At 49.2% G+C, this 23,079-nt stretch overlaps 1 protein-coding gene across 14 annotated transcripts; it reads right to left on the bottom strand.

The window, feature by feature from the left end:
- Positions 1-11,155: 11,155 nt before the first annotated feature.
- RABL2B (RAB, member of RAS oncogene family like 2B) lies at positions 11,156-19,916 on the bottom strand. 14 transcript variants are annotated; one of them, XM_059681248.1, is made up of 10 exons: positions 19,743-19,794; positions 19,335-19,413; positions 19,033-19,172; positions 16,125-16,166; positions 15,262-15,341; positions 14,560-14,639; positions 12,596-12,707; positions 12,254-12,351; positions 11,874-11,957; positions 11,156-11,785 (listed from the first exon to the last, which is right to left on the bottom strand). In XM_059681248.1, exons 3-10 carry the CDS (start codon positions 19,137-19,139, stop codon positions 11,615-11,617), a joined length of 774 nt encoding a protein of 257 aa, XP_059537231.1. In that variant the 5' UTR covers positions 19,140-19,172; positions 19,335-19,413; positions 19,743-19,794; the 3' UTR covers positions 11,156-11,614. The 14 variants fall into 14 exon arrangements, with proteins under 14 accessions (XP_059537231.1, XP_059537230.1, XP_059537228.1 ...); XM_059681247.1 differs by lacking the exons at positions 19,335-19,413; positions 19,743-19,794 and adding an exon at positions 19,824-19,916; XM_059681245.1 differs by lacking the exons at positions 19,335-19,413; positions 19,743-19,794 and adding an exon at positions 19,797-19,900.
- Between the last annotated feature and the right edge of the window lie 3,163 nt (positions 19,917-23,079).

The following is a 23,079-nucleotide window of genomic DNA, read 5'->3' as shown; positions in this document are numbered from 1 at the left end:
CAGCCCCTCCTGAGTCAGTCAGAATGGGCAAGTGAGATTGTCTCGAAATGCCTGGTCCGGGTGGTGCTAGTGACCTCCCCTCCAGCTAAGCGGCTACATTCTTTGCTTATGGTCCCTTTGTAAACTGGGAGTAATTAGGAAAACAGGTTTTGCCCCCCCCCCCCCCGCCCCGAATGTCTTATATTCCCCATCAGTTGAACATCAACCTATAAACCAGAAGATCACGGTTCGATTCCCAGTCAGGGCACATACCCGGGTTGTAGACTCAATCACTCCCCAGTTGGGGGTATGCAGGAGGCATCCGACCAATGATTCTCATCATTGATGTCTCTATCTCTCCCTCTCCCTTCCTCTCTGAAATATATATATATATATATATATATATATATATATATATATATATATATATATTAATGGGCCTTATCATGGATTTTGTATAGGAATCTCTGAGAATACAATAGACTTTAAATGATATTGTTACATGCAATAAACACCAATTATTCAAGAAAAATGATCTTACATATAATATTACATGCAATAAACATTAATATTTCAAGAATAAAAGGATTTTTAAGTATAATATTACCAAAACTGTACTAACATGTTATGACATCACAAAACTTATAAGTACTATTAAAAATTTGCAAATAACAGGATTAATTCTATTATAATCTAGTATATCCCCCTCCTTTCAGCTCTATTTTTGTTCATCAATTTATGTTGTTCATTACATTCCACAAATGAGTGAGATCATATGATATTTATCTTTCTCTGACTGGCTTATTTTGCTTAGCATGATTCTTTTAAAGTCTATTTTGTCAGATATGAGTATTGCTACTCCAGCTTTTTTTTTCTTTTCCATTTTCATGGAAAAATTTTTTCCATCCCTTCACTTTCATCCTGTGTGTGTGTCTTTTGTTTTGATGTGGGTTTCTTGTAGACACCATATAGTTGGGTCATGTTTTAGTATCCATTTAGTTACCCTACACCTTTTGATTGGAGCATTGAATCCATTTACATTTGGGGTTTTTATTGAGAGGTACTTATTTATAGCCATTTTATTCTGTATGGCTAGGTTTCTCTCTCTGTTTCTTCTTCTCAGCAATCCCTTTAGCATTTCTTGTAATGCTGGCTTGGTGGTGATGAAGTCCTTTAGCCTTTTTTTTTTTTTTGTCTGGGAAGCTCTTTATTTGACCGTCTGTTTTGAATGATAGCCTTGCTGGATATAGTAATCTCAGTCTCAGATCCTTGCTTTCCATTACATTGAGTACTTTCTGGTCTGTAGAGTTTCTGATGAGAAATCTGGTGTCAGCATTATGGGAACTTCTTTGTAGGTAACAGTTTTCTTTTTTGTTGTTGCCTTTAAGATTTTCTCTTTGTATTTAATTTTTGGCATTTTAATTATGTGTCTGGGCGTGGGTCTGTTTCGGTTCTTGTTTGGGTCTCCTGTGCCTTCTGAACTTCTGTGACTTTTCCTTTTACCAGGTTAGTGAAGTTTTCTACCATTATTTCTTCAAACACCTTCTCTATTCCTTTCTCCCTTTCTGCCTCTTCTGGCACACCTACTATTCTAATGGTGTTACGTTTCACATTGTTCCACAGCTCTCTGAAGCTGTCCTCCTGTTTTTTAATTGTCTTTTCTTTTTGGTTCTCTAATTGATATAGATATTACCTGTCTTCTAATTCACTGATTCAATCCTCAGCTTCCCCTAATCTGCTGTGTATTCCTTCCAATGTTTTATGTCATTCTTTATCTCAGACTGTTCTCTTTTCATAATTACTATATCTTTTTTCATACTGTTGAGCATTTTTAACATCATTACTCTGAACTCTGTTTCAGATAAATTTCTTATCTCTGCTTCATTCATCTCTTCTCCTGGAGAATTTGCTAGTTTTTTTTATTTGGGGTTGTTTCTTTGTTTCCTCATTTTGGTTGTTTTTGTTTGTGACTATTTATTAGGTAGATCCTCTACACCTCTCAATCTCTAGTGCAGGGCAGTGTTAAAGGATGCTTCTGACTAATTGGATCAGGCAAAGACTCAAAGTCTCCAGAGACTGCCTCTGTCTACAGACTAATAGGATGCTGACTTGAATTACCCCCAGGCAATCATCCTCAGGTGTGGTGAGAGTTTTTTCAACAGGGTGGGGCAGTTGCTTCTACCTGGAGGCTAATTGTCATTTTTAATCTCTAAAGTGGCCTCAAGGCAAGATGTTTTCCAATAGGGTGTGTCAACTATCTTTCTGCTCTCACAGCTCCAGTCCACTTCACACTGCCTCTGCCAGAACACCAAGTGGATGGCTCTACAGGGAATTTTTGTGTGTTGGCCCTTTAAGAGGGTGCCTGAACTTTCAGCTGCCACTCCCTGGCAGACAGCACCCCACTGCTTTTCACAGCTAGATGTTATGTGGGCACCCTCCTCAGTTTGGTGCTCTCTGCTGGGGAGCCCAGCTTCAGGATTAGATCCCAGAGTTCTCAGTGGCTCCCCCTCCCCAACAGCTGAAATATCTCTTTGGGACTTCAGTTGCCATCTGTGGGTGCCCGGCCAGTCCTTTCATGCCTCCGCCCCTCCTACCAGTCTCTATGCGGTGTCCACCTTCGGACCTTTGGTATCAAGGTTCTCTCTTATGAGTTTTCTATTGATTGTTCAGGAAGCCTTTTTGTATTTCAGTTGTAATTCCAGCTTGCTCCTGGGAGCATGTCCATGCAGCATCTCCTACTCTGCCGCCATTTTTAATCTCCTGGACTTTTTCTTATCTGCCCTCCCCAACTGAACCCAAACCCACATCAACTCTACCCTCCTTCATACTTCAACAGATGGATTGTTGTACACTATGTCAATTGTGTTTTTTAACCTTGATTTTCAAAATGAACAAATTGACCTGGGCACGAGGGTCAGGGATGGTCTTTCTCACTTAGCCCTCTGTTCATTAAATCAGTGGGGGTGAGGTCTGGAAAAAGCTCCTATAAGGTGGTCTGGCTGGGAAGAAGGGTGTGGGGCAGCTCCAGGGGAGGCACACTGTCCTAGTGTATGGAGACAGATCCATGAGAGGACTGGGTGTGGAAGGGTGGGGTCCCCAGAACACAAAGGGTGTCTGGTGACTGGGCAGCCAAGCGACGAATGTCCACCACAGACCCAACTTGCTGTTGCTCTAGCAGGAGATTGTCTGTTCAAGCTCATTTCTGGCCTGTGGCTCAACTCTATTACTTCCTGGATTCAAGCATATTGGAAAAATTATGCTTTTCCAGAGCTTTCCAGGGTTGCAATGGCAGGTACTTTTGGATACCTGTGAGTGAGCTCTTAATGGTTTCCTTACCACTTGGGAGTCCTTATTTTAAGACTTTCTGTCATAAGAGAGAGAAACCAAGTTAAGCTATTTAAGTGATGAGGGAAAATGAGGTGTTATGAGGATGCAAAGGTGTCACACAGAACCAATAGGAAGGGCCAGCAGCAGACACCAGGAATGGTGAGGAGCCTATGGAACAACCCTCGTCTGGACTTTCTGTAGAGTAGCCAACCACCTGAAGTCTGCACTCAACCAGAATCACTTGTGTCCACTTGCAAATTCCTGGGAAAGAAATTCTGATGGGGTTGGTCAGCTGTCCACTCCGGTGGGGTCAGAAATCAAACTGTCTTTGTGGGGTTAAAAAACACTCCTGGCTCCTGGCGAGCACCCAGGTGCCCAGGTCCAGGAAGCTGACTGTGTGTCAGGTGCAAGATAGTCCCAGGATGACGGTGCAGGAGCAAGTGGAGGAAGCCTGGGCGCAAGAGGCTGAGGGACTGTTCTCCTCTTGCTTGGGCTGCAAGGTGGACAGAGGAAGCAGCCATGAGTCTTTGTTTTCCAGACTCGCCCATCTGCCTGGGTACAAACAAACCCCCTGTTCTACCCTCACCAGCTACGTGGCCTTGGGAAGATGCAGAGCAGAGCTGACCTGGAAACGCACATGCATGTGGGCTGGCGATGAGATGCTGCTGGACAACATTATACTCACCTGCAAGGGGCACCTAGGTGCCCACTGTTTGTCCACTTATGACCCCTGAAATGCTTAGGCCACACAGGAGGCTTAGTTGCCCACAGCTCTGTAGTGTGGTGACATTTGTTTAAATAAAAATTAAAAAAAAACAAATTCTATCATGTTGGCTAAGAGCTGGCATTGCTCAGATTGGAGCTGGCATGATTTTCCATTCCATTGGTTTTGACTGACTCTTCTAAAGCTCATTTCTTAACCCCGGTGCCAGACACTAGTCACCTGCTAAACACTGAACAAAACCCAGTGTGCTGGTCACAGGACAAGACAGAAGCCAAATTATGAGCCACATGGTCCAAAGAGCAGAGACAGTAACTGCAGCAACACAGGACCCACTCTTGCCCTCCCTGGGTGTTCCTGAGCCAGAGCCAGAGCTAGTGGGCCTGCCTGTGGAAGTGGTGGGGCAGGTTGTGCCTTGACGTGGGCATCGGGGGGCATAGAGGAGTCTGGGCAAGCAGTGGAGAAGCCCTGTACCAGGAGTTCCCCTCACCCCTTCTCTGCGGAGCCTTCTGGGACCCAGAATGGATTCTTCAGCCCTCTCCCCTGCACATGCTTGAACCCTTGTCCTTAGTTCATCCTGTCTCCTCATGGACTGTGGTGGTGGTGGACACGTGGATGTCCGCCTGGAGGGAAGTGTGAGTGAGGCTTTCGGGTACACCATCAGAGACTTCCCTTTTGGGAAGGTCAGGCAAATGATAAGTATTTGCTGAAATAGAATTCATGATGAGTCTTAACTGCTAGGTACAATAACAAAATGCTTGACAGCAACTGAAAGTACACAGGTATAAGTCCAACTCCAGAAAGGTGGGCCTGTCAGGAATAACAGATGTACAATACCAACGGAGGGGAGGGATTTCTCATTGTGAACTTGATCAGAGTAAACATCCCAATGACTGTAATTTTTAAATGGAAATGGGAAAAATGGAAGTCATTCATCATTAATGCATAGAAAATTCATCAAGAAACAGGTTACCTTGTGGGGTTTGCTGTAGAAACTATATTCTTGGTAACAAATCACAAAGGACCTACCTCTAGTTTCTGTGTGGGAACATTTGTATAAACGTGTGCTTCCACTTCTTGGGTGAACACTCAGAAGCGGAATGCTTTCTGCATCTATTGATATGCGTATATGATTTTTATCCTTCATTTTGTTTATGTGATGTTAATTGATTTGAAAATACTGAATCAAATTTTCATCTCATGAATAAATCCCACTTGATCATTGTGAATGATCTTTTTAATGTATTGCTGAAGTAAAATAATTATACACCATGAACACATGGGATTTATCACAGGAATGCAAGGGTGGTTCAATATACAAAAATTAATCAATGTAATACACCACATTGCTAGATTGAGGTTGAAAAAAACCACACAGTCATCTTGACTGATGCCGAAAAAGATTAACAGTAAAAGCACTCAGAAAATTAGAAATAGAGGAGAACATCTACAACATGACAAAGGCCGTATGAAAAAATCATAAATAACATTGTTTTCAGTTTTGAAACACTGAAAAATTCCCCCCTAAAACCAGGCATAAGACAAGGATGCCTGCAACTTTAATTCAAATAGTACTAGAAATTCTAGTCAGAGAAATTAGGCAGGAAAACAAAAAGAAAGGTATCCATGCCCTAACCTGTTTGGCTCAGTGGATAGAGTGTCAGCCTGTGGACTCAAGGGTCCCAGGTTCGATTCAGGTCAAGGACATGTACTTTGGTTGGGGGCACATCCCCAGTGCAGGGTGTGCAGGAGGCAGTTGATCAAGGTTTCTCTTTCATCGATGTTTCTAACTCTCTATTCCTCTCCCTTCCTCTGTAAAAAAAAAAATCAATAAAACATATATTTTTTAAAAAAGGTATCCAGATTAGGACGAAAGTGAAACTTTTTTCCATATATCCATGATGATTCTATGTATGGAAAATCCCAAAGTACTCACAGAAAAACTACTAAAGTTAATAAGAGAATTTAGCAAAGTTTCAGGGCACAAGATCAACACACTAAAATCAGCTATGTTTCTATAACAAGCAATGAAAACTCAAAAAAGAAAATAGCATCCAAAAAATACCTAGAAAGAAATTTAATTAAGAGGTGAGCCGAAACCGGTTTGGCTCAGTGGATAGAGCGTCGGCTTGCGGACTGAGAGGTCCCAGGTTCAATTCCAGTCGGGGGCATGTACCTGGGTTGCGGGCACATCCCCAGAAGGAGATGTGCATGAGGCAGCTGATTGATGTTTCTCTCTCATCGATGTTTCTGGCTCTCTGTCTCTCTCCCTTCCTCTCTGTAAAATATCAATAAAATATATTTAAAAAAAAAAAAAAGAGGTGAAAGACTGGGCCCTGGCCAGTGTTACTCAGTGGTTAGAGCATTGGCCCACACATTGAAGGATCATGGGTTTGAGTCCTGGTCAAGGGCATGTGCCTGGGTTGTGGGTTTGATCCCTGATCCTGATTGGGGTGTGTAGAAGGGACAACTGATCAATGTCTCTATCTCATCGATGTTCCTTTCTCTCTCTCCTCTCCCTCCTTTCCACGCTCTTGAAAAACCAATGGGAAAATATCCTCGGGTGAAAATTAACAACAACAACAAAAAGAGGGGAAAGATTTGTACATGAAAACTACAAACATCACTGAGAGAAATTAAAGACCAAAATAAATGGATGGACACTCAGTGTTCATTGATTAGAAGACTTAATAGTGTTAAGATGTTGTGGTTAGCGGCGACAGTGTTTTGGACAGGTTCAAGCCTTGGACTAATGAGAGAGCACAGTCCTCTCATTGCCACGTGCAAGTCTAACCCTGGAGGGCAGGGCCCTCCCAGCACAATTCTAGCCAACAGCTATAGCTGTAAGCTTGAACCTATGGTCCAAACACATGACCCCACATGCCTGAGTGATGTGGGCTTGATAGAGTTCAGGTGCATGTAATTGAGTAGGATCAAAACCCACGAGAATGTTGTAAACATCTTGACGAAGCCCTTACTTTGCCTCGTGGAATCTGGCTATAATATAAAGACACGGCTTGTGGGTGCTGTCGCTGTCTCTCAGAGAAACAGCATCCTACCGAGACCCAGCTTTCATTCTCTTGTCTGTCTTGTCTAAGCCTTTCAACCGCCCCCACTCAGGTTCACCCTTGGCCGTGCTGGCATGACACAGATGTCAAAACAATCTTTAAAAAGAATAAAGGTAAAGGATTCACACTTCCCAATTTCAAAACAGTACTGCAGAACTACAGCAATTAAAACATGCAGTATTGGGATAAGGATAGATGTCCAAACCAAAGGAATAGCAGTGCGAGTCCAGAATAAACACATACAACTATGACCAATTGATATTTGACAAGGGTGGCAAAACCATTCAAAGGGAGTGCCTTCAGAAAATAGTGCTGGGCCGGGGCCAGGTGGCTTAGTTGGTTGGAGCTTTCCCTGTATACCCAAAGGTGGCAGGTTTGATTCCTAGTCAGAGCATAGACCCAGTTTGAGGGTTTGATCCCTATCTGGCTGCATATAGGAGGCAAATAATCAATGTTACTCTCTCTCACATCGATGTTTCTCTCTCTCCCTTCCTCTCTCTCTAAAATCAATGAAAGCATATCCTTAGGTGAGGATTTAAAAAAAATAGCCTGGCCAGCATGACTCAGTGGTTGAGCATCAACCTATGAACCAGGAGGTCAGGTTTCGATTCCCAGTCAGGGCACATGCCCAGATTGCAGACACAATCCCCAGTGTGGAGCATGCAGAAGGCAGCTGATCAGTGAGTCTCTCTCAGCATTGATGTTTCTCTCTCTCTCCCTCTCTCTTCCTCTCTGAAATCAGTAAAAATATATTTAAAAAAGAAAAGAAAAAAATTAGTGAGAGGAGAACCAAGATGGTGGCAGAGGTAAATGCAGGTACTTGCCACCTCCCACAACCACATCAAAATTTCAACTAAAATACAGAACGATCATTATTCAGCACTGCCTGAAATCTGGCTGAATGGAAGTCCTACAACTAGAGAAGTAAAGAAGAAAGACATGGAGAGACAGAGGCGCGGACCTGGCTGCTCCGACATGTGTTTTTAATTGGGAGGGAGATCTCTGCTTTGGAGGCCTCCCTCTGAGCTCTAGTGCTGGGTGGTGGCATTGGGGGAACCAGAGAAATACTGAGAGGAACTGGATTGTCTGGCATTGGGGCAGGAACAGATTTCTCCCGGAGGGAGGTGCTCTGAGGGGTCATTGTTCCTATGCTGGGACCTCTCCTGTCCCAGAGCTGATTGGCAGCCATATCTGAATTTCCATCAGCCTAGCTCACACTGTCTGCTCCACCCTGGTGATTCCCTGAGATCCCACCCCATCCTACTTGCAGCCCCACCCAAGCTGTTTGCAGCGGCTTTTCCATATGAATGGCCTGTCCTGGCTCAGGCTTCAAACTTTCCTACAATCTCTTAAACAAGCAGCAGCTGGTATCAGCATGCCCCAAACCTATCAATAAGAGCCCAAGACCTGGCACTAGCACCAGCCTGCCTTGTTTCACAATTTGGCCTCGCCTGGGCACTTCCAAGCCAAATACAAATAACAGCCATCTACAGATTGCCCAGTAGCTCTTGTTGAGTGGCAGCAGGCAGTGGCTGACTGCACAGAAAAACTTGTAAAGTTAATAAAAGAGTTTAGCAAAGTTTCAGGACACAAGATCCCTGTCCATATCTGAGTTTGGAGGCCTCAGAACTAGTGTACCTGAGCTGGCTAAGACACCAAAGAACTGAAGACTGATGCTCACATAAGTACCTGTGACAGCATGTCACTGAAAGATAGAGACAGCCCAACTGTCCATCAACTAGGAAACAATAAACTGTTGTGGCTCTAGTGGGTTTGGCTCAGTGGATAGAGCAGCGGCCTGTGGACTGAAGAGTCCACGGTTTGATTCCGGTCAAAGGCATGTAACTCAGTTGCAGGTTCTTCCCTGGCCTGGCCCTGGTCAGGGTGCATGCAGGAGGCAACCAACTGATGTGTTCTCTCACATCAATATTTCTGTCTTTATATCTCTCTTCCACCCTGTCTAAAAATCAATAGAAAAATATCCTCGGGTGAGGATTAAGAAAAACAGAAAACAAACTGTTGTTAATAAATACAACTAGAGGCCCAGTGCACAAAAATGTGTGCACTTTGGGGGGGGGGGGGGGTCCCTCAGCCTGGCCTGCACCCTCTCGCAGTCTGGGAACCCTCAGGGGATGTCCACCTGCTTTGGGGGAGGGTCCTGCTGGGGTGCCTGGCCAGCCTGGGTGAGGGGCAGAGGGCTATTTTCAGGCTGGCCACAGCCCCCCCTTCAGGGTGGAGGTCCCCACTGGGGTGCCTGCCAGCCTGGGTGAGGGGCTGATGGCTGTTTGCAGGCTGGCCACAGCCCCTTGGGGGGGGGGGGGGTCCCACTGTGGTGCCTGGCTAGCCTGGGTGAGGGCTGTTTTCAGGCTGGCCACATCCCCTTCAGGGTGGGGGTCCCCACTGTGGTGCCTGGCCAGCCTGGGGAGGGGCTGATGGCTGTTTGCAGGCTGGCCACACCCCCTGGAGACCCAAGCTTCCAGCCTGTCCTTTTTTTCTTTTTTTTCAGCAGGTATCTGGAATTTATTTATCTTCTATAATGGAAAATTTGTAGCCTTGAGCAGAGCTGACTGGCCAGGGCTGGCCAGGGCAGGCGGGAAGCTTGGCTTCCTCCATCACTGTGGGCAACCCAAACCTCCTGCTTGCTTCAGCTCAGTGGCTGCCACCATCTTTGTGATGGAGTGATGGTTAATTTGCATATTACTCTCTGTTTTTAGATAGGATGAATTGTTATTCCGACATGGAATGAAGAACATGATAAATGGTTACATCTGGATACATTATGCAACTGAAGGACAAAGGGTGACATATTGTATCATTCCATTTATATGAAATGTCCAGAATTGACAAATCTATAGAGACAGATACAGATTTGTATTTGCCAGGGGCTGAAGGAGAAATGACTTAATGAGTAAAGGGTTTTACTTTTAAGAGATGGAAATGTTTTAGAACTGGAGGTAAGAGTTGCTCAACATTGTAACTGTATAAATGGCACTGTAGTATTTACTTTAACCCCTAGAGTACCAGGGAGCGTGATCGCACTCCTCCTGTCTTTCGCCAAAAGTGCCGGGAGTGCGATCGCGCTCCTCCTGCAGTGTCACTATTAGATGCTAGTAGTTCACTCTTTATTGACAGATGGCACTCAAAGGGTTAAAATGGTTTTGCTATGTAAATTCCAATTCAATAAATTATTACCAAAAAAATTTTGAGGGTGGTGTTTCTTGCATCAGTCAAGACAGAATGAACTTTACAAAGCAGGTGGATCTGAGCAACAGCAGGGTGAGTGGTGTGGACGTTGCTGGCAACCTGCGGAACAATTGCTTTGTGTTGGGGGGTAACTCAGAGCTGCTGTGCTTGCCCTAGGGGCTGTGAGCCACCTCTCCACCCCCTGCTCCCATGGATGACTGGACAAAACCCTGGTGTCAAGTGGGATCTGTGGGGCAGCTTGTCCTGCAGAGGATCCCTGAGCGGGAGGGCAGGGAGATGAAAGCTGGCCCTGCTGAGCCCACACCTGCTCAGCTTCTGCTTCTGCTCCTGCCCTGCTCCAGCCACTGCTTTTCTGAGAGAACTGCCCCGGGAAGTTAGGGAAGAGGTGGCTCCTCAGGCTCTGCCTGGAAGGACCCTGATGCACAATGGTTATGTAAAACCAGTATCAATGGTGAGCCTTAGGGTATTTGAAATACATCTCAATAAAGCCATTACATTTAAAAAATACTTGTTATTTACAGTAACTCAAAGGTGTTTTGTTTTTATTGTTTTTAAAAGCCCACCTCCCCAGAGTAACACATTCCTGTAAATCCGTGTTCAGCTTTAATCTCCTAAATAGAAATAGCAGTAAGCATCTGTAACTTAGAGGGGAAAAGTTTGTTCTCCCCCCCCCACCCCAAACTCATTCTTTTTAAAACACTTAGTGGCAGTGAGTGGTCTCTATCCCAGCAAGTACAGCGTTAACCTGGGTGACCCCAGACATCAGGGCAGTCTCCTGCACTATGGCGGTTGGAGACCTGCAAATTCTTTCATGCTGTTGGCCCAGTGAAAACCAGATCCACAAAACACGCACGTGTTCAATGGTTATGTAATCCAACCTTTATTGTAAAAGGAAAACATAAAAAATACAGTGGAAATGACGTACAAGATGATCGCTAAGCACATCAGTGAGCCACAGGTACTGGAGAGAAGGGCATGTCTGTGCCCTGGCTGCCGGGCACCACGTCCCACCATTGCTTTGAATGGGAGGGAATGCCTCATGCTGAAGTCGGGCTTTTAACTGTTCTGGGAGACAAAAAAAAAAAAAAACACACCAAAATTTCCTTATATCTAAGAGACACACGAAGCAGGTTCCAAGATTCTCTTCTCTGTCCAACTCTAGAGAGGGACTGATCTCCAATCCTGGTCAGGGTCTGGATGGTGATGCCCTGTCCCTGTCCTTCAGCAAGGGGGTGGCTGTAGGGGGTTGGGTGTGGAAGGTCATGAAGTTTCTCAGTTCAGAGCCGGAGCTGTGAATGGAGAGGCATCCTCGGGCTCAGGAGGGAGGCAGGCTCTTGGTGCTGCCACACTGCTCTTGGTCTGGCAGTTCCTCTTCCTTCTGCTCCAAATCAATGTTCTGTGGACAAGGTTTCGGGTGAGGCCTGGCCCTATGCTTGCCTGCCTGCGGCGATACATCCACGGCGGTGCATGTGCCAGCAGGTGCTGCCTGCAAGAGCCACTCTGTTGGCTTATGCTCCGTACCCTCTGAAGAGAAGCCTTTTTGGGATCCCCCCTAACACTGGGGCCTGACCTACCTCAAGCTCCTGCAAAACCTCATCCATGAAGTCCTGGGAATTCTGCTTGTAGGACACAGCTAATCGAATTGCGTCGTTGAAGAGCTGGGGAGGAAGGAAAACATGGCCATGGGTGCCAGTGACCTGGGCTCTGCCTGCCTTGGACCCACTGGCCAGGTTTTAAGTCCACACAACACTTAAGTCCAATATCAGCAAAGTCACCCCTTAATTTCCTTTCTTCCCATCAGCCTGACTCCACCCATGGGCCCATTAGCTCCCCTGTCAATGCCACAGGGACCCCTACCTGTCAGCCCCAGTGCCCACCCCCTCTGCCAGTCCTTCTCTTGTGGTTTCCCTGTCCTTCACCACCTGGCTGTCTGACCTCTGCAGACCAGTATTACCTTCACCACGTTGGTGCCATCAGCAGCTGAGACAAAGTACAGGGGTAGGGAGAACTTCCTGGCAAAATTGAAGCTTTTTTGGGTCACCTTTATGTCAGCTGTAGAGAGAAGGTAGGAGACAGGCCTGTCCATCCAGGGAAAGAGAGAGGGGTTTGCAGGGCGGGTCACCGGCAGCTCCATTCCAGAAAGTGGGCTCTTTACTGGGAAGGGAGTGAGGGCCTCCAACCAATGGCTGTGTCTTGGGAAGGATGAATCATTGAAGACTCATGTCCCTGGAAAACTGGAAGAAACCTGTGGTGGGTCCCCGTGAACTGCTGACCCCAGACCCAGGGGTGGCCCTACCATCGATTTTATTGGCCACCACGACACACGGGATCTCTGGCCTGAACTCCCGAAGCTCCGTGTACCAGGTGCCCAGGTTCTTATACGTGACTTTCCTCTGCACATCGAACACCTGCAATAAGCAGAGAAGTAGCTCGGGTGTGTCAACGTCTCCATATGCCACCTAGGCAACTCGCCCACACGGGCAGTGAGCTTGGTGCACATCACAGGCTTGGGTACTGGGACTGGGCCCCTGCTGAGCTGCAGTCTCTCTGAGCAGAGGCTGTACCTGTGCCCGCTCTTCTCCAGAAAGCCCCCAGAATCAAAGTGGTTTTAAAAATGTTTTTTTCCATCTTGTCACCTAATTTATTTATCTATTTTAACCATGTTGTATCACCTTACTAATCAATAGTTTGTAAAAAAACTGTAAACTTTTTCCTTAGTCTATTATTTTTATTGCTGAAAGTGTTTTAAAATTCCTTTGTAATAATGTAAAGTGTTTCCAGAAGTTCACTTTAGATACTATTATTTACTTTAAACTCTAAGCCTCTAACCTTCTGTTCACTTTGTACTGCAAACTTTTAAAAGTTAATTTTTACATTTTATTATTTTGTAGCTTTTAATTTTATTAACTTTTTGAAACTTGTAGTTTTTACCTACTTTAAAATACCAGCAGGAAGTGTGAGCACCTCAGATTTGCACTAATGCCTCGAGTTGCCGTGCAGGGACCCTCAAGCCCCTCGGAGGCCAACCTCCTGCTTCTAAGCTGTCTGTCCTCTGGAATAAACTCACTGCCCTGAACCACCCCACACAACAGGGGATGTGACGACAAGCCTGTCTCCTGCTGGAATGGCTGCTATTACTTCTAGATGGCCCAGCCTTTCGTGGGAGCTACATGGACCAGGACCAGGCCTTGCGTGCACACGGCAGGTGTAGATCAGCAGCTGTCACATCCAGGACAGCGGGAGGTCCACCTGGGAGGCTCATCCATGGTTCTCCCAGGACCAATGCCAACAAGTGACCAGGTTGTCTTGAAATCCCAACAGACTTCTTGTAAAGCATCCTTGTGACAAAACTCCTGCTTCATACCAGGCTGCCTCCCGTGATCACCATCCAACAGTCACCTTTTCCCAGGTCTTATTTCTGGAGCTTCCTCTCCTCATTGTGGGAGCCAAGGTGCTGGCTGGGATGAGGAGCCCTCCTGTCAGAGGTTCAAGGTGAGGGTGGAAGCCCAGCTCCCTCTGGGACTACGGGATCCCCTTGTGGTCATCAGAGATAGGTGCTTTCTACCTGCCAGGCCATGCAGCAGGAGGGACTGCATGCCAAGCCCCAGAAGAGGGTCCAAGAGGAGCCCATGGAGGTGTGTCAGAGGCCAGAGGAGGTCACTCCCAGAGAGAAAAGAGAAGTGAGCTCTGAGCACCAAGAGCCAGGGCTGAACTAAGGCAGAGCGGCTGGGACCCACCTTCCCTGCTCTCCAGGGTCATGTGTGACTCCTGGCATGATATTGCCCTCAATGCCTCACCTTGCCACCCTCTTCTGTCCCCTTGCAGACATTAGCTAAAATTCTGGAACATTTCAAGGGCTTTTGTACTTAAGGGAGAGTAGGACCAGAGAGTTCAGGGGCAGGTCCTGAAGGACAGTGGCTGACAGGCTGACACAAATCTCTCATGTCCTGGCTCTTCCCAGTGCTGTTTCCTGTCCTGCTGTGACACTATGACCCCAGCCTGGGCTGCAGGGGGCACCTCAGGATACTGTTCTAGACAGCGAGATAAAGGCTGGGAGGGAGAGGAAAGGGCTGGTTTGGGAGGGCAAGCCCCCTGAGAACTGCTTTCCTTTTAGCCCCCCAGCGTCTGTCCTTAGTGAGCACCACCAGGGATGGTCATGGGAGACCTCAGGAGCCCCCTCAGTATTGCTGGGCCCCTTGCCCCTCCCCCCCAGGCTAGAATTGCCCAGATTCTTCGCCCACCTCCCAGCAGGTCTCATACCATGATGCAGGCGTGGGCCTTGTGGTAGTAGGAGGCATGCATACTCTGGAACCGCTCCTGGCCCGCCGTGTCCCAAAAGTCTGCAATATGAACACAGCTCTGACTGCCTGACAGGCTGGAGGGCAGGGTCCCTGAGCATCTCCACGCAGGTGTCTGCGCGGAAGCATGGGGGACATGGAGTCCACCCAGCGTGCTATCAGGACCCAGGGAGCCTGGCTGAGCTGAGAGGCCTGTGCACACCTGTGTGCATGTGGGTGGATGAGAAGAGGCACAGGGCCAGGAGGATGGAGAATGCAGACAGGAAGCCCCAAGGAGAAGCTTCCTCCCACCCCCATGTCCCCCTGTGTGGTGACTGCAGATGGTGAACATGGTTAGGGAGGATGTTGGGCCTGGCCAAGGGGAAGGTTGTCACCTCACGGTAAGTCAGAGCCCTTTGTGGAAGAGAATTTTCAGACCATGTTTGTTATGTCTGGACGCTGGCTCCATCAGAACAGGAGGTCAGAGCACTGGAAATGAGCCCCTGCATCTTCCTCCCCTCGCAGGCCTCCAGGCTCTCAGCAGGTGGCCTTCCTGCCACCCCTCGCCTGCATCCCTACTGGGGTCTCATTTCCTCCCACTGGATTCTCTCCCTCAGACCTTGTCTCCCTCCCACCCCCCACCCCCCACCCCCTGCCTGAGAGTTGGAGTAATTGTGTTGCTCACCCACAAGAATGGTCTTGCCATCCACAGTAGCTGTGTGCTTATACAGGGTCAGGGCATACGTGGATAGCTGCTGGGGCTGACTGTGGTCAGGTTAAGGAGCAAAGGTGAACAAAAAGGGGAGAGGTTGGTGTGACAGAATGGGTTCTTTCTCTCCTTTTCTTGCTGGCATTATTTCGAATTTATATGGAATGAATCAGCCTCAGGTATCTCTGGCACCAGCTCCATGGGCGAGGACGAGTGGGAGAGCCCGGCAGCATGTCCTGACCTCCTGGGTCCGCGGGGACCCCTGGAACGGAACTTCACAGATAGGCTATCATAAGCAGAGCCACGTGTTACTTTAGCAATATGACCATTTCAGGGAAGAAAGCTACCACAAGCCAGACAGCTGACCAGCTGTGAACTGTAGTTGGCCTGTGTGTGAAACCCCAACAGGACCCCTGCGGGTAACCCTTCCTGAAGCAGCAAGACGTAGGCAGTCACCCCTGGGACACAGGACATGCAGGTGGGTGGGTGTAAGGGAGACCTGATGGAAGGGGAGGCAAGAAACGCCCCAACTCCCTCACCCACAGTTCCCAGTGGGTTCACCTGGGAAGCTTTGTAAACTATCCTGGTTGCCAGGCAGGTCTCACTCCCAACCTGCAGCACGAACAATTCATGGGGAGAGTGGGGCTGGCAGCTCCTATTTCGTAGAGCTCATTCACACCAGAGAATTATTAAGTATCAGGAGCCCAAGCTTTGGGGTGAGAGAGGAAAAGCGATTTGCACAGGGATCCAGGCCTTTGGCAGGCACTATTAGCCACGCTACCGCCCTCCGTACAGCAATCCAAACATGAGTAAGGACCAATATACGCAGCACCTCCAACCTTGAAGGATACAATCCGTCCATGAGAAATCTCTCCATGAGTCTGCAAGGAGAACGTGCACGATGGTCAGGCACGTCCCCCCGGGGCCACCAGCTGAAGTCACCCGTGGCCCCTCCCATTCGATCCTCAGCCACACAGGTTCCCTTTAAGGATGATGCCCAGGACCTCCCCCTTCCTGACTCCCCTGAAGTTCCCAGCACACGCAGCTGCTCTGCCCACGGCGGGCACCACAGCAGCTGATCAGCAGCGCCAGCTGAAGAAGCAAAGACCCGTCACCTGAGCTCTGCGTGTGTCCATGCTGGAGATCTGTGTGGACCATAGTAAACGCAACCGATCTAAAATTGTAACCAACTAGATCTGATCCTGCCGAGGGACCTAGTTAGTGCCATCCCTCCTTCTTCACGCCTGGAACCTGGGACTTACATGACTAACCTCCATGACCTAACAGCTCACGCTGCTGTGTGCACCAGTCCTGTGAGGCTCGGAGATCCACTGTCTCCACCTCTGCACTGTGGACACCGCAGTCACCACTGCGTTATAAATGGGAAGCTTGAGGCCAGGAAGACTGTATCCCCAGCCTGAAATCTGTTTCCCCCACAATCTGCAGGTCTTCCAGGCTTTGGTCAAAGGTCACCTGAGCAATGAGACCTTCCCTGATGATCATATTTATGACGAGCAGGCAAGTTCTATCTCACCTTGCAGTGCCTCGCTGCCCCGCAGGTAGCACCAATGGAAACATACATATTTTACTTATGATATCTCTCAGATAGAGTGGAATGCACATGGAAGCAATTTTTGAATTTTTAGTTTATTTCTGCATCCCCAGGGCCTAGGTAAAAAAACATTTAGACTATAACCACCTTCCAAACACCATGGCATATTGCAGCCATGCCCTCACCTCCACAAGCAAAGGCCGAGCAGACTTCCATGCTTTTGAGACTGTAACTAGTGTCCAACAAGGCCAGGTAGGGAGTGGACTTCTTCCCTGCAGAGGGTAACGAGGTTCCCTCCCCCCACAGTGTCAGCTGAGACCTCACAGTCAGAGGCGGTGGGTGGGGGTGGTGCAGCCCCTCCTCCTTCCCCAGTGAAGAGCACCACAGGAAGCCAACTCAGACAGAAGTTTAAATAACACAATATTCAAATGTCCCAGTTTCAGCAGAAAATCATTCATCATACCAAGAACCAGGAAACTCTCCAACAGAATGCAAAATGACGATCAGCAGACACCAACACCATGACAAGCCAGATGTTGCAATCATCTGACAAGGCTGATAAAGCAGCTTCATAAAAACGCACCACTGAGCAAGTGCAGATGTGCTTGAAGTAAATGAAAAATATAGCAAGTCTCAACAATGGACTACTTTTCAGCACAGAAATAGAAGATATAAATAAGGACCCAACACTAGGAAGAATTAACGCCAGTAAAAAGTCCATACTTCCCAAAGCAATCTATAATGTCAATGCAATTCCCATGAAAAGACCAATGGCATATTTCACAAAATTAGGACAAATAATCCTAAAGTGTATATGGAACCACAAGGACCCTGAATAGCCACAGCAATCTTGGGAAAGAAGAACAAAGTTGGTGGAATCATGCTACCTGATATAAAACTATACGACAAGGCCATAGTAATCAAAACAGTATGTTAGTGACATAAAAACAGACACACAGATCAATGTAACAGAATAGAGAGCCCAGAAATAAACCCACACCTTTATGGTCAATTAATAAGTGACAAAGGAAGCAAAAACATACAATGGGGTAAAAACAGTCTGTTCAATAAATGGTGTTGGGAAAACTGCATAGATAACATGCCAAAAAAAAAAGAAGAAAGAAACTAGACCACCTTTTGTTTTTGGATATGTCTCCTTGGACAACAAAAGAAAATATAAACAAATGGGATCACATCAGACTAAATGAGAGCTGCACTGGGTGCTGTGGGCATGAATTCATGAAGACAGCCTGAAACCAGCAAATCCCCAGAGATTCATTCACAGCTACTCAAGTCCAAGGCCTTGTTAGTCAAAGATAAAGGTGGACAACAATGTGGTTCTGGAGCACCTGGGAGGGAAGATTACACAAGACATTTGTTTGGGGCAGGTCCACCCTCATTCTGTGAAGGCAGAAATGGATGTGTGCCCTTGCTAGCCCAAGACAGGTGAGAACTAGGATCACAGCTCCTGGAGAGAAGGTGCCAGAGCCTCCTTTCCAATCTTGTGCACATAGGTACTGACATCAGTTAAAAAATAAGCCAAACTTGCCCTAGCCAGTTTGGCTCAGTGGATAGAGCATCAGCCTGCAGACTGCAGGGTTCCAGGTTCAATTCCAGTCAAGGGCACATGACGGGGTTTGGGCTCAATCCCCAGTAGAGGGCGTGCAGGAGGCAGCCGATCAATGATTCTCTCTCATCATTGATGTTTCTCTCTCTCTCTCTCTCTTTAAAATATATTTTTAAAAATTAAGCCAATCTTTACGTTGAGCATGCTTAGTTGTGATTTCTACTCACTCTTTGAGCTCAGTGAGTCCCTCAGAGAAAGCATTTTTACTACCTTTACCCGGTCTGTCACTGGTTGTGTTAGTCACATCTGTCACACTTCCTCCAACTTCAGTCTCTCAGTCCACAACCACATACAGGAACACCCCAGTTCTCCCTCCTCAGCCTGGACTGCTCCACACCATCTGCCAGTACTCATGGAAAAAGCTCAACTTCCTTAGTCCTATGACTTGAGCCCCCACAGGTGCTGATGTGATCCCCTAGTCTCCCCATTTCCCCAGTGCACATCTGGGCTCCAGCCAAACTACTCTCATGACTTCCACAGAAGCTGTGCTCCACTGTGCCTCCAGAGAACTTCTGAGAGCTCAGACCCACTCTGGGCCCTGCCTTTCTCCCCCAATTTCCCAACATACTTGGACTTGCCCACAGCGCTGTCCCCCAGGCAGATGATCTTCACGTTGTCATCAGCATCATATTTCTCTTGGTCCACCTCACAGGGGTTGGCTTTGTCCCTGGCCATTGGCCCCTGGCTCAGCTCAGGGGAGGGGGCTATCTGTATGGACAGAGGAGAGAAGGAGCAGGTGAGAGGGGCCCGAGGACACAGGTACCCCTTCTCTATTCACCACCACCTGGCCCACACCCGCTGAATCAGCGGGCCGTAATCTCTCACCCCACCACGACCCCCTCAGAGTGGTTGACTCTGTCATCTCCTTACCACAGACACACGCTCAGGGCCATACCGCCCACTCCCACCCGGAAAGAGAGTACAGGCTTTCTACACACAGTTTTCTCATTTGTAAAACAGGGAGACAACGCAGTGCCCGTGTCGTATGACCGACGTCAGACTCTGTCAAAGACACGGCGCTCTGTAGCCTGGGCCGCCATCATTGAATCACAGTGACAGGCCCCCAGCAGAGGCAGGCCCCGTCCTCCCGATCCTCTGCCTCAAGCCTCTCGCCACCGCTTCACTCCCGGCGCGCCCGCGAGACGCCGCCCCAGCAGCGCCCGGAGTGGCCACCTCCGAGCCCTGCGGCGGTGGGCCGTCCTCCGCACCCAGCGGCAAACGCCCTCCCTCCACAAATATCTGGGGGCGGCGGACAAGTCTGGGGCCCGCCGCCCGCACCTCTTGGGCCCTGCCCTCCATCCCGGGTGCCCGGGGGGCCGTGCGGACCCGCACCCCTAGGACCCGTCCGCTCGGACGCACGGGGCTCACGCAGCGCCGCACCGGCTTTGGACTCGGCCGCGTCCCCGCAGCTGCTACGCAACGGCGCAAGGACCCCGACGAGGGCTGCCCGACCGAAGCCTGAAGGACCCCACGAGGCGCGGCTGCCTAGCGCGGTGCCGGCGGGAGGACGCGGGGAGGCTGAGGGGGGTGGGGGGGGGTGGGGGGCGGGGAAGCAGGGGGCAGTAGGGGCGGCCTCGGGCTGGTGGAGGCCGGAGTCTGGGTCAGCGGGCCCGGGACTAAATCGGGGCTTCCGTGCTCAGGCCTCCTGGGATGGCGGGACAGCGGGCCTCAGGCGTGGGGGTAGGACCCCAGGGAAGGCCCCCTGCGGGCGTTGGGGCACAGGTGCGGAGGCTGCCGCTGCGCCCAGGGACCCCTGGCTTGGCCACCGCCTTCAGGAAAGTGGTGGAGGGTGACGCTTCAGGGGCGGGAGGCACATGACTGGAGAGTTCTAAAGTTTGCAGTTCTCCGGTGGGTGAATTTGAGTTCATTTTTCTTTGCGGCGACATTTGTGATTAACCGTGAATCGAGACAGCCGCCACCGAACCTGGGTGAGCAGGGAGCCTAGCCCTCCCTCGGCACCGCCGGCCCAGGTGCATCCATGGATTCTGTCAGCAAGGATCTGTGCGGAGCAGGTGTGCGCCAGGCCAGCCATTCCTTCCAGGGACTGAGCTACCGCCGAGAGCAAATCGGAGTTGCCCTCGTGGAGCTGAGCGCCCGGTGGGCAGGCAGGCGTGGATCAAGTGCCTGCACAAGAACGTTCCGGAGGACCCTCCGAAGGAAATGCGCTAGGAGGCGGGAGAAGAGGCATCAGGACTGGGAAGTCTAGGGGCTGAGTAGACGCCATCCAGGGGGAAACCCCACACCAAGGCCGTCAGGCAAAAAAGTGTTTTGGAGCTGAAAGGCTCATGAGGTCATAGCGAAGGAAAGCTACAGGAGGAGGGGTCTCAGGCGACCTTGGAAAGACAGGAGGGCCACAGCATGCAAGACATAACAGGCCATGAGGGGGGTGGGGATCTTGATTTCTATCCTGAGAGCAAAATCCTCCTTGAAGGGGTAAGGAGAGGGGGTCCCGTGAGGAGGCTGCTGCCCAGTGTGGTACTGGGGTGGTGGACTGGAGCGATTTGAGAGGGAAAAGTGCCAGGAGTTGGTTATAGCTTGGATATGGAGGAGGGTGTCCAGGATGGCCCTCTGGATATTTGCAAATACTGCATTTGCTTTCGAGTTACCCAGGGAGAGTGGGTCCCCCACGCTGTCTTCATCTTGCATACACTGTGCCTCCTACAAGCTGAGAGCTGTCAAGGACCCAGCGAGCTTGGCTTGGTGTCTTTGTTGGGCCAGACCCTGTACTGCTCTTCTGTGGCGGCCAGGCCTGGTTCCGGTGGGAGTGCTGGCTGACCTCTGTCCTGCCTTTCTTACAGATGCCTTCCTCACCCACCAACACCTCCTGCTGCTGTGGATCGCACGGTGGTGACCAGGGCTGTGCGTCTCTGTGCAGGTCCTTGTTTTCACTTCTGTGGGGCGTACACCCAGAAGTGGAATTGCTGTAGTGTGTGTTGATTTTATATTTAATTTTTAGTGAGCCACCCTGTTTTCTGCAGCAACTGCACCATTTAGCATTTATCTTCCCTGTTTATGACTGAATAATATTGTATTCTATGGAGAGACTGCATTTGGTTTATCCGTTTTTCTGTGGGGGGATGTTTAGGTTGTTTCCACCATGTTGCTATTGTGAATAAGGCTGTTACAAACATTCATGAACAAATTTTGTATTGAACATCTGTTTTAAGTTTTGGGAGTGTATAACTAGGAGTGGAATTGAGTTAAAAGGTTACTATTTTTAACTGTTTGAACACACATTAAACTATTTTACACAGAGGCTGCACTATTTTGTATTCCTATCAACAATGTAAGAAGGCTCCAATTTCTCCACATACTCGTCAAAGCATCAACTTCTTTATTGTATTCATCAAAGTGTGTATGAGAACAGGCTTCTCTCATTGTGGTTTTCCTTTTCAATAATTATGAAGTTGAACCTTCCAAGTGATTGCCATTTGTGTGTCTTCTTTGGACAACTGCCTATTCATGTCCTTTGCTCATTTTAAGATTGGGTTGTGTAGCCCTGGCTGGTGTGGTTCAGTAGTTGGAGTACCGACCTGCTCATTGAGGGGTTGCAGGTTCGATTCCGGGTCAAGGACATGTACCTGGGTTGCAGGTTCAATCCCCAGCCCTGGTCGAGGTGCATGCAGGAGGCTACCAATCGATGCATCTCTCTCACATTGATGTTTCTTTCTCTCTCTCCCCTCCACTCTAACTAAAAACATCACTGGCAAAAAATATCCTTGGGTGAGGATTAACAAAAAACAAACAAAAAGATTGGGTTGTGCCCCTAGCCGATTTGGCTCAGTACAAACAGCATTGGCCCACGGACTGAAGGGTTCCAGGTTCGGTTTTGGTCAAGGGCACGTACCTCAGTTCCAGGCTCGATCCTCAACCCTGGTTGTGGAGCACATGAGGAGGCAACCAATCAATGTCTTTCTCACACAGATGTTTCTCTCTGTCTCTCCCTCTCCCTTCCACGCTCCCCACAAATCAATGGAAAAATGTCCGTGGGCCAGGATTAACCAAAAAAAGCTTCCGGCAAGGCTTTTTCCTAAATGGAGAGGCGGAGCCAGGGTGGATTGTGGGCGGGGCCAGGGTGGAGTAGGGGGCGGGGCAGGGCTTGCTGCTAGCGCTGAGCTGGAATTTGGGGGCGTGGCCTAGCGGTGCACCGGGAGCCCGAAGACCCGCTGGGATGTGCGGGCAGAGCGGGAATGGAGGTGAGAGGTCCCTGAACCTGAGGGAGGGAGGGAGGTGGCCCAACTGGAGCTGCACGGGGTTCAGGACAGGAGGCAGGCGGCTGGCGGACATGAGGTGAGTGTGGCCTGGGAGCAGCGCGGCAGGTCCTGAGGTGTGAGGCCAGGGGTGCGGAGGGCGTGAGGCCTGAGGTCAGAGACGAGCGCGTGAGGGGAGCCATGCGGATGGCGTGAGGCGAGGCCGCCGGCTGTGCGGCCTGAAGCCTGAGGTCGGAGGCGAGGGTGTGAAATGTGAGGTGTGAGGTGTGAGGTGAGGGGTGCGGAGGGCGTGAGGCGAGGCCGCCGGCTGTGAGGCCAGAGCTGGCGCAGGGCCGGGAAGAGCGGCTGGGCCTCAGGTGAGGCAGCTCCCGACGGGTCCCCTCGTCGCTGTGACTTTTCTTTCC

The sequence above is a fragment of the Myotis daubentonii genome, chromosome 2 (assembly GCF_963259705.1).
Source record: "Myotis daubentonii chromosome 2, mMyoDau2.1, whole genome shotgun sequence".
In the NCBI taxonomy this organism is placed as follows: domain Eukaryota; kingdom Metazoa; phylum Chordata; class Mammalia; order Chiroptera; family Vespertilionidae; genus Myotis; species Myotis daubentonii.
Note: the sequence above shows the minus strand (reverse complement) of the source record. Positions and strands in the feature narration are given on the sequence as shown.